Source organism: Mustela lutreola, chromosome 5 (genome assembly GCF_030435805.1).
Source record: "Mustela lutreola isolate mMusLut2 chromosome 5, mMusLut2.pri, whole genome shotgun sequence".
Lineage (NCBI taxonomy): Eukaryota > Metazoa > Chordata > Mammalia > Carnivora > Mustelidae > Mustela > Mustela lutreola.
This window is the reverse complement of record NC_081294.1, coordinates 153,435,700-153,447,762: the sequence shown is the minus strand read 5'-3', so window position 1 is coordinate 153,447,762 and position 12,063 is coordinate 153,435,700. Positions and strand designations below refer to the sequence as shown.

Sequence of the window (12,063 nt, the reverse complement as noted above, 5' to 3'; positions counted from 1 at the left end):
AGGGAGGAAGAGATAAAGGAGGAGAAATGCATGTACCGCAGAAGTATGGGAAATGGGTTCATTATTCTAGCATGATTGTGGATACATTGTGTGAGATCTCTCAATAGATAGATGGACTTTATTTCTAAGACTTTATACAATGTAGGTTTAAGGATTATTTAGGAGATATAAAAATTGTGATGATGACGATGATTTTGACTACAAAATAAATATCATGGATAATATGGGGTCTATATTTTTTCAGATGTACAAAATACACTTCTTTTCCACTATGATAATTGCATTTTCTATGCACGTTACTATTAAAATATGTCAATTTTTACAACTTGGCACTGGAATCTTAGCCAACACCTTCCTCCTTCTCTTCCAAATCTTCATGCTCCTTCTGGGTCAGAGGCCTAAACCCACTGACCTGATCATCTGTCACTTGGCCCATGTCCACATAATGAAACTCTTCATTATACTATTTCTGTTGCCTACAGAGCTGTTTGAATCACCAAACTTTCTGAATGATTTCAAATGTAAGGTTTTATTCTACATGAGCAGAGTGATGAGACGTCTCTCCATCTGTACCACCTGCCTCCTGAGCATAATCCAGGCCATCACCATCAGCCCCAGCACTTCCTGGTTGGGCAGATTTAAACATAAATGCACACATTACATCTTCCATTCCTTTGTCATCTTATGGTTTCTCAGTTTGTCTCTCAGTGTGAACTCCATCTTTTATACTGTTGCATCTTCTAATACAACCAACGACGACCTACTGAATGTCAGTAAATACTGCTCACTTTCCTCCATAGCCCCTACCATCAGGGCACTGCTTTTCACTTTGACATTATCCAGGGATGTCTACTTCATTGGAGTCATGCTGTTCTCTGGTCTCAAGTGCATACACGGTGACTCATTTGACCAGACATCAGAGGCGTTGCCAGCACCTTCACAGCACCAGCTTCTCTTCAAGAGCCTCTCCAGAGAAAAGGGCCACCCTCACTGTCCTGTTGTTGGTGAGTTTCTTTGTGGTTGTCTACTGGGTGGACTTCATCATCTCATCACCTATAATCCTATTATGGGCATATGACCCTCTTATACTAGACTTCCAGAAGCTTTTGAGCAATGTTTATGCCACTGTCAGTTCTTTGGTATTAATTGTTCTGATAGAAGGATAAAAATATGTTGCAAAAATGTAGCAAACTCACAATCAATTTTAAACAAGTTAATCATGAAATAATTATCCAAAAACTCTTTTTCCTTTTATTCAAAAAACACTTAATTTATTTATATAATGTTTAAAATGTATAACATTATACTTTACCTAAATATTTTTGAAACCTATGATGCCAAGGACCTTCCGTGTGCTTACAAGTTCTTTCGTCTCATTCTCTTTCTCAAACTTTGTGAAGGAAAATTTTATTTCTATTCCAAAAAAATTATAAAGTAGCTTCCCTTTGTAACCCAATCAATTCTTTTTAATTAAATTTACTCTTTTTATTTCAAGATATTAAGCTAAGTATCCAACTTAAGCCTGAGCAACAATTTCTCTCAAGATGTGTGTTTATTTCTCTCTGCTCTGTCTTCTAGAAAGGCTGTAGAGATTTTGCTTTCACTTTTCTCTAGTTTATCTTTCACTACTTTTAACTTTTTTTCTCTTTTTCTCAGTGCTTTAAATTTTTCTTTTTCTTTTGTTTTATGCAATTTTTGTTTCTGGTGAGTATTTTTATTTTGCCCATTTTTGTTACAATGCATTTCTGATTTGTAAGTTCCTTGTCTAATTATAAAATTAGAAATTTGTTTATCATCATTTATTTAATTTCTTTTTTTTGGTATACACTAGTAAAACAATTAAATTTTATTTCTTCTTATTCTATTTCATAATCCTTAGTGACTACTTTTTTCCATAGCCACCTCTCTTTATGTCCTCAAGTTAAAATATTTCTTTTTTTCTTGGTTGCAATATTTCTGCTCAATCTTCTAGTTTATATATCCTCTCATCAATTCAGACTAAATTTATTATTCACCAAAATATTGTGTGTTAAATTTAGTGTTATTTTTATAAAAAAATTCAATGATTTAATTCTATTAGGTTCTTTTCCAAATATTCTTTTTTTAAATTTTTTATTTTTTATAAACATATATTTTTATCCCCAGGGGTACAGGTCTGTGAATCACCAGGTTTACACACTTCACAGCACTCACCAAAGCACATACCCTCCCCAATGTCCATAATCCCACCCCTTTTACCAGCCCCCCTCCCCCAAGCAACCCTTAGTTTGTTTTGTGAGATTAAGAGTCACTTATGGTTTGTCTCCCTGCCAATCCCATCTTGTTTCATTTATTCTTCTCCTACCCACTTAAGCCCCCATGTTGAATCACCACTTCCTCATATCAGGGAGATCATATGATAGTTGTCTTTCTCTGCTTGACTTATTTCGCTAAGCATGATACGCTCTAGTTCCATCCATGATGTCGCAAATGGCAAGATTTCATTTCTGTTGATGGTCATAGTATTCCATTGTGTATATATACCACATCCATTCATCTGTTGATGGACATCTAGGTTCTTTCCATAGTTTGGCTATTGTGGACATTGCTGCTATAAACATTCGGGTGCACGTGCCCCTTTGGATCACTACGTTTGTATCTTTAGGGTAAATGCCCAATAGTGCAATTGCTGGGTCATAGGGCAGTTCTATTTTCAACATTTTGAGGAACCTCCATGCTGTTTTCCAGAGTGGCTGCACCAGCTTGCATTCCCACCAACAGTGTAGGAGGGTTCCCCTTTCTCCGCATCCTCGCCAGCATCTGTCATTTCCTGACTTGTTGATATTAGCCATTCTGACTGGTGTGAGGTGATATCTCATTGTGGTTTTGATTTGTATTTCCCTGATGCCGAGTGATATGGAGCACTTTTTCATGTGTCTGTTGGCCATCTGGATGTCTTCTTTGCAGAAATGTCTGTTCATGTCCTCTGCCCATTTCTTGATTGGATTATTTGTTCTTTGGGTGTTGAGTTTGCTAAGTTCTTTATAGATTCTGGACACTAGTCCTTTATCTGATATGTCGTTTGCAAATATCTTCTCCCATTCTGTCAGTTGTCTTTTGATTTTGTTAACTGTTTCCTTTGCTGTGCAAAAGCTTTTGATCTTGATGAAATCCCAATAGTTCATTTTAGCCCTTGCTTCCCTTGCCTTTGGCGTTGTTTCTAGGAAGATGTTGCTGCGGCTGAGGTCGAAGAGGTTGCTGCCTGTGTTCTCCTCAAGGATATTGATGGATTCCTTTCGCACATTGAGGTCCTTCATCCATTTTGAGTCTATTTTTGTGTGTGGTGTAAGGAAATGGTCCAATTTCATTTTTCTGCATGTGGCTGTCCAATTTTCCCAACACCATTTATTGAAGAGGCTGTCTTTTTTCCATTGGACATTCTTTCCTGCTTTGTTGAAGATTACTTGACTGTAGAGTTGAGGGTCTATTTCTGGGCTCTCTATTCTGTTCCATTGATCTATGTGTCTGTTTTTGTGCCAGTACCAGGCTGTCTTGATGATGACAGCTTTGTAATAGAGCTTGAAGTCCAGAATTGTGATGCCACCAACGTTGGCTTTCTTTTTCAATATCCCTTTGGCTATTCAAGGTCTTTTCTGGTTCCATATAAATTTTAGAATTATTTGTTCCATTTCTTTGAAAAAGATGGATGGTACTTTGATAGGAATTGCATTAAATGTGTAGATTGCTTTAGGTAGCATAGACATTTTCACAATATTTATTCTTCCAATCCAGGAGCATGGAACATTTTTCCATTTCTTTGTGTCTTCCTCAATTTCTTTCATGAGTACTTTATAGTTTTCTGAGTATAGATTCTGTGCCTCTTTGGTTAGGTTTATTCCTAGGTATCTTATGGTTTTGGGTGCAATTGTAAATGGGATTGACTCCTTAATTTCTCTTTCTTCTGTCTTGTTGTTGGTGTAGAGAAATGCAACTGATTTCTGTGCATTGATTTTATATCCTGACACTTTACTGAATTCCTGTACAAGTTCTAGTAGATTTGGAGTGGAGTCTTTTGGGTTTTCCACATATAGTATCATATCATCTGCGAAGAGTGATAATTTGACCTCTTCTTTGCCGATTTGGATGCCTTTAATTTCCTTTTGTTGTCTGATTGCTGAGGCTAGGACCTCTAGTACTATGTTGAATAGCAGTGGTGATAATGGACATCCCTGCCGTGTTCCTGACCTTAGCGGAAAAGCTTTCAGTTTTTCTCCATTGCGAATGATATTTGCAGTGGGTTTTTCATAGATGGCTTTGATGATATTGAGGTATGTGCCCTCTATCCCTACACTTTGAAGAGTTTTGATCAGGAAGGGATGCTGTACTTTGTCAAATGCTTTTTCAGCATCTATTGAGAGTATCCTATGGTTCTTGTTCTTTCTTTTATTGATGTGTTGTATCACATTGACTGATTTGCGGATGGTGAACCAACCTTGCAGCCCTGGAATAAATCCCACTTGGTCGTGGTGAATAATCCTTTTAATGTACTGTTGAATCCTATTGGCTAGTATTTTGGTGAGAATTTTCGCATCTGTGTTCATCAAGGATATTGGTCTATAGCTCTCTTTTTTGATGGGATCCTTGTCTGGTTTTGGGATCAAGGTGATGCTGGCCTCATAAAATGCGTTTGGAAGTTTTCCTTCCATTTCTATTTTTTGGAACAGTTTCAGGAGAATAGGAATTAGTTCTTCTTTAAATGTTTGGTAGAATTCCCCCGGGAAGCCATCTGGCCCTGGGCTTTTGTTTGTTTGGAGATTTTTAATGACTGTTTCAATCTCCTTATTGGTTATGGGTCTGTTCAGGCTTTCTATTTCTTCCTGGTTCAGTTGTGGTAGTTTATATGTTTCTAGGAATGCATCCATTTCTTCCAGATTGTCAAATTTATTGGCGTAGAGTTGCTCATAGTATGTTCTTATAATAGTTTGTATTTTTTGGTGTTAGTTGTGATCTCTCCTCTTTCATTCATGATTTTATTTATTTGGGTCCTTTCTCTTTTCTTTTTGATAAGTCGGGCTAGGGGTTTATCAATTTTATTAATTCTTTCAAAGAACCCAGCTCCTAGTTTCGTTGATTTGTTCTATTTTTTTTTCTATTTCATTGATTTCTGCTCTGATCTTTATGATTTCTCTTCTCCTGCTGGGCTTAGGGTTTCTTTCTTGTTCTTTCTCCAGCTCCTTTAGGTGTAGGGTTAGGTTGTGTACCTGAGATCTTTCTTGTTTCTTGAGAAAGGCTTGTACCACTATATATTTTCCTCTCAGGACTGCCTTTGTTGTGTCCCACAGATTTTGAACTGTTGTATTTTCATTATCATTTGTTTCCATGATTTTTTTCCATTCTTCTTTAATTTCCTGGTTGACCCATTCATTCTTTAGAAGGATGCTGTTTAGTCTCCATGTATTTTGGTTCTTTTCAAACTTCCTTTTGTGGTTGAGTTCTAGCTTTAGAGTATTGTGGTCTGAAAATATGCAGGGAATGATCCCAATCTTTTGATACTGGTTGAGTCCTGATTTAGGACCGAGGATGTGATCTATTCTGGAGAATGTTCCATGTGCACTAGAGAAGAATGTGTATTCTGTTGCTTTGGGATGAAATGTTCTGAATATATCTGTGATGTCCATCTGGTCCAGTGTGTCGTTTGAGGCCTTTATTTCCTTGCTGATCTTTTGCTTGGATGATCTGTCCATTTCAGTGAGGGGAGTGTTAAAGTCCCCTACTATTATTGTATTATTGTTTATGTGTTTCTTTGATTTTATTATTAATTGGTTTATATAGTTGGCTACTCCCACGTTGGGGTCATAGATATTTAAAATTGTTAAATCTTCTTGTTGGACAGACCCTTTGAGAATGATATAGTGTCCTTCCTCATCTCTTATTATAATATTATAATATTCTTATTATAGTCTTTGGCTTAAAATCTAATTGATCTGATATAAGGATTGCCACTCCTGCTTTCTTCTGATGTCCATTAGCATGGTAAATTCTTTTCCACCCCCTCACTTTAAATTTGGAGGTGTCTTCGGGCTTAAAATGAGTTTCTTGGAGGCAATATATAAATGGGTTTTGTTTTTTTATCCATTCTGATAGCCTGTGTCTTTTGACAGGGGCATTTATCCCATTAACATTCAGGGTAACTATTGAGAGATATGAATTTAGTGCCATTGTATTGCCTGTAAGGTGACTGTTACTGTATATGGTCTCTGTTCCTTTCTGATCTACCACTTGTAGGCTCTCTCTTTGCTTAGAGAACCCCTTTCAGTATTTCCTGTAGAGCTGGTTTGGTGTTTGCAAATTGTTTCAGTTTTTGTTTGTCCTGGAAGCTTTTAATCTCTCCTTCTATTTTCAATGATAGCCTAGCTGAATATAGTATTCTTGGCTGCATGTTTTTCTCGTTTAGTGCTCTGAAAATATCATGCCAGCTCTTTCTGGCCTGCCAGGTCTCTGTGGATAAGTCAGCTGCCAATCTAATATTTTTACCATTGTATGTTACAGACTTCTTTTCCCGGGATGCTTTCAGGATTTTCTCTTTGTCACTGAGACTTGTAAATTTTACTATTAGGTGACGGGGTGTGGGCCTATTCTTATTGATTTTGAGGGGCGTTCTCTGAACCTCCTGAATTTTGATGCTCGTTCCCTCTGCCATATTGGGGAAAGTCTTCCCAATAATTCTCTCCAGTATACCTTCTGCTCCCCTCTCTCTTTCTTCTTCTTCTGGAATCCCAATTATTCTAATGTTGTTTCATCTTATGGTGTCACTTATCTCTCGAATTCTCCCCTTGTGGTCCAGTAGCTGTTTGTCCCTCTTTTGCTCAGCTTCTTTATTCTCTGTCATTTGGTCTTCTATATCACTAATTCTTTCTTCTGCCTCATTTATCCTAGCAGTGAGAGCCTCCATTTTTGAATGCTCTTTTGATTTCAACTTGGTTAGATTTTAGTTCTTTTATTTCTCCAGAAAGGGCTTTTATATCTCTCGAGAGAGTTTCTCTAATATCTTCCATGCCTTTTTCGAGCCTGGCTAGAACCTTGAGAATTGTCATTCTGAACTCTAGATCTGACATATTACCCATGTCTGTATTGATTAGGTCCCTAGCCTTTGGTACTGCCTCTTGTTCTTTTTTTTGCGTTGAATTTTTCCGTCTTGTCATTTTGTCTAGATAAGAGTATATGAAGGAGCAATTAAAATACTAAAAGGGTGGCAACAACCCCAGGAAAATATGCTTTAACCAAATTAGAAGAGATCCCAAATCGTGAGGGGGGAGAAAGGGGATAAAAAGAGGTTCAAAAAGGAAGAAAGAAAAAAAAAGAAAAAAGAAAAAAAAGGAAAAGAAAAGAATTTAAAAAAAGAAAACAAATAAGAAAAATATAAAAAAGAAAAATATATATATTAGATAAACTAGTTAAAAAATGTTAAAAAAGAAAAGGGTAAAAGTTAAAAAAAATTTTTACCAGAAGGCGAGAAAAAAAACAAAAAATGAAAAAGAAAAAAATTAAATTAACTGCAAGACTAAAAAAAATCACAGGGAAAAAGCCATGAGTTCCGTGCTTTGCTTTCTCCTCCTCTGGAATTTTGCTGCTCTCCTTGGTATTGAAACCGCACTCCTTGGTAGGTGAACTTGGTCTCGGCTGGATTTCTTGTTGATCTTCTGGGGGAGGGGCCTGGTGTAGTGATTCTCAAGTGTCTTTGCCCCAGGCGGAATTGCACCGCCCTTACCAGGGGCCGGGGTGAGTAATCCGCTCGGGTTTGCTTTCAGGAGCTTTTGTTCCCTGATCGCTTTCCTTAGAGTTCCGGAGGACGGGAATACAAATGGCGGCCTCCTGGTCTCCGGCCCAGAGGAGCCAAGAGCCCAGGGCCCCACTCCTCAGTGCGCCCTCAGAGAACAGTGCCCAGTTACTCCCGTCTGCCTGACCTCCGGCCGCGCTCCGAGCTCACTGAGCCTGCGACCGGTTCAAGGTAACACCGAGCTGTGAGCTTACTGTCAGCTCTGTCTCTGTAGCCGGCTTTCCCGTTCCAATACCGGCAAGCTCTGCGACACTCAGACACCCCCGATCCTTCTGTGACCCTGCGGGACCTGAGGCCACACTGACCCCGCGTGGGCTTCGCCCCGGTTTAGCCTCTGGAGCGATGTCCCTCAGCGGAACAGACTTTTAAAAGTCCTGATTTTGTGCGCCGTTGCTCCGCCGCTTGCCAGGAGCCGGCCCCTCCCTCCGGGGTCTATCTTCCCGTCGCTTTGGATTCACTTCTCCGCTGGTCCTACCTTTCAGAAAGTGGTTGTTTTTCTGTTTCCAGAATTGCTATTCTTCTCTTTGATCTGCCGATGGATTTTCAGGTGTTTGCAATCTTTAGATAAGCTATCTAGCTGATCTCTGGCTAGCTGAAGTAGTCTCAGCCTGCTACTTCTCCGCCATCTTGACTCCTCCTCTTTTCCTAATGTTCTTGACAAGTGTTTCGAGTTTCTTACTCTTTACACAGTACTTTGATTTCTTTTGTTTTCCATTGGCTTTACTTAAACATAGTAAACATACTGCTGATATCTATATTATGTGACACATAAATTCTTCCGACCCTCCACTCATTAGCTTATTTATTTATGTGTTCTACCTTTCACAGTTTTTTTGTGAGATTTGAGATGTCTTTAGTCATTTTCTTTCTTTGTTTATTCCAATTGTCCTGGAGTACCCACACAGGCTTTGATGAGTCAATATGTGGACTGACTTTTTACTTTGATTACTTCTTTACATCCTTCTTTTGACTTACTTCAGGACCTGGAATGCTCTTACATGTTTTTTCTCTGGCTTTGTTGGACATTTTAAATATTCTTATAACTCTTGAGTATTTTTAGTTGTCTACAATAAAATAAGTTTTTGAATTCAATGTGCTTTTTACTAGAACCACAGATACCCACATTGTACAAATGAGGGGAATATTTCACATAGATATTTTGAGGCAGACAACTGCATCTTATGAGAAGTTTCCATTTAATGTATTTGGATCATTCCCTTTACCCACTATATTTCATTTAACAAAATTATTTGTAGGATGTGATTATTTTCCTCATACTTGAATTTATTTACATGTTTTACAGAAATTTCTGATGCTATAATCCTTCAGTATCAATGGTTAGTTTGTGCATAGCAATGCTTTACTGATGGTAGAATTAGAATGTTGGTAGAATTATTTTAATGATTTTAGTCCTTTTTGCTCTACTTGCCATGCTCCCTTCGCAGTATATCCAGGACCTTGTAGATGTAATCTCAGTTTGAATTTTGTACCTGTAGCTTTGCAAAATTTCTTTTACAAATATGCATTTAACTAGATGTTGTCTGTTGATTATACTTACATTTATAGTTTCTATTGTCATTTTTTCAGTGCTCAGAAAATATCATAAATAGAATTTATGCTTTAATGAATTTAATGGGGTTTTTTTAGGTCTAAATACTGCTAATTGAAATGATCTGCTCTGCCACTTGAAAAATCTGTGTCTTCTCTTTACTTGTCAAAATGCTGACAATTTGTCTGTTTCCTGAACTATTCAAACTTTCTAATAAACTTTCTAATACAATTAATTCTAATAAAGTTATTTATCACTCTATAAAGAATTCATTAGTTTGTTATCTCTTAATATAATTGTAATTATCTCAATGTCTTACATAAAATTTTGTTTTATACATTAAACTCTTTGATATTATATCTATATGTCTTTATCTATATCTATATATTTAGATATTGCCTAACTCATATATGTAATTATTAACTATTCTAGTTTTTAAAATTCTTGCATCACAATGCCATTCTTTATTTATATGTCACTTTATATAATTGTATTCAAATTCATTTTTGTGTCCTAAATATTGTTGCAAAAGAGAAGGGGAAGTTACTCCCCAGTCTTGATAAAATCCAAAATCAAATCATACATTTCCTTATTTGTTTTGATTCTGTACTTTCTTTGTTCCAAACAATAAATATAAGTAGTATTATAGCAGTGATAGATATATTATCCTGCAGTGGATCAACAGATTAACCTGTGACGGGGCACTCATAAATAGCCCCCAAATTTTCATTTTCCTACATTATTATTCCTTATTTTTCCATCTCAACTTGCATGGAAATTGAGAAACATAGAATACTAACAATTAGAATTAAATTCCTAGATAGGTATAAATAATCTAAGTAAACTCAAGAAGGGGTAGAATACATGAATAGCAAGTAAAGAGTTTAAAGAAGTATTTTTCTACAAAGGAAAACCCAGACCCCTATAGGTTCACTGAAAAAGTTATCAAACGTATAATAAAGAATAATTACTGGTCCTTCAGAAACACTTCCAAAAGTGGGGAAAAACTAGGAAATTTACCAATTCATTTACCAATTTATTTTATGAGGGTAGTTATTATCCAGATAACAGAACCAACAACACCATCAGAAGCAATTTATAGACTACATATTTCATGAATATAGACACATATATTTTTTAAAAATTGCAAACTGAGTCCACCAGTGTATAAAGAAAATTACACATTCTGAATATGTAGAATTATCTTTCAAATGCAAACTTGGCTTAACATCCAACAATCAATGTCATGAAACATATTAGGAAATTATAGGACTAGAAATAATTATTTCCATAAATATAAAAAGCATTTGGCAAAACAAAGACCCAATAATTTTATTTTTATTTTATTTCATGTTTTCCCCCAAGTTGTATTTAAATTCCAGTAAGTTAACATACAGTGAAATTTTAGTTTCAGATGTATAATTTGGTGATGCATCATTTACATACAACACCCAAAGACCTGATAATTTAAAACCCCTCAGATAACTAGATGTATAAAAGGAACTTTTTAGATCTACCAAAACACATCTAAGAAACACACAGCTATTGTAATATTTAATCATGAATAAACAAGTATTTTATTATTTTTTAAAAAGTTTTTTATTTGAATATAGTTTATAGACAATGTTACTTTAGTTTCTGGTGTATAATATAGTGATTTTACAACTATATGTTTTTACACTATGCTCACAAGATACCATCTGTCACCATACAACTACTATTAAAATACAATTGACTATACTCCTTATGTTGTAAATTTGATTCTCATGACATGAATTTGATAACTAGGAGTTTATTTCTCCCACTCCCCTTCAACCATTTTGCTCATCCCTCAGCCATGTCCTTACTGGCAACTATCAATTTTCTCTGTGTATTTACAGGTGTGATTCTACTTTTTGATGGTTGTTTGTTGCTTTATAGATTCCACATATAAGTGAAATTATATGGTATTTGTCTTTGTCTGACTTATTACACTTAACATAATACCATCTTAATCCATCATGTTGTCACAAATGGAAAAATTTTATCCTTTTTTTATTATTGAGTGATTTGTATTTGATGTGATATGAAAACACATTTACATCTTCTTTATTCACTCTTCTATTGATGGATAGTTGGGCTGTTTCCATTAAAAAGATCCCTCACTGGGGGGCCTGGGTAGCTCAGTGGGTTAAAGCCTCTGCCTTCGGCTCAGGTCATGATCCCAAGGTCCTGGGATCGAGCCCCACATTGGGCTCCCTGCTCTGCAGGGAGACTTTGCTTCTGCCTCCCCCCCGCACTTGCTTCTCTGCCTACTTGTGATCTCTGTCTGTCAAATAAATAAATAAAATCTTTTGAAAAATGATGCCTCACCATGATCAAGTGGGATTTATTCCATAGATCCAAGGATGACATAACATTCTCAAGTCAGTGTAATAGAGCATATTAACAAAACAAAGCATAAAAGTTGTATGGTCATTTCAACAGATACAGGAAAAGTATTTGATGACAGTCCACATATATTTATGATATAAAAAAAAAACTCTCAACAAAGTAGGTTTGGATGGAACATTCCTCAAAATAATAAAGGACATATAGAAAAAAAAAAACCCACAGCAAATATGATCTTCAATGGGGAAAGACTGAGGCATTTCTCTCAAAGGTCAACAGTAAGACCATGAGGTCCATTCTCACCATTTTTCTTAAACATGGTACAGAA

The 12,063-nt window shown here is 36.3% G+C and overlaps 1 protein-coding gene across 1 annotated transcript; it reads left to right on the top strand.

Moving 5' to 3' along the window:
• Nucleotides 1–271: 271 nt before the first annotated feature.
• Nucleotides 272–11,251, top strand: LOC131831211 (putative vomeronasal receptor-like protein 4). Its single transcript, XM_059173381.1, is given in 4 exon segments — nucleotides 272–868; nucleotides 870–1,156; nucleotides 1,158–1,212; nucleotides 11,246–11,251. Coding segments are annotated over 4 exon segments (945 nt in total).
• Nucleotides 11,252–12,063: the final 812 nt, after the last annotated feature.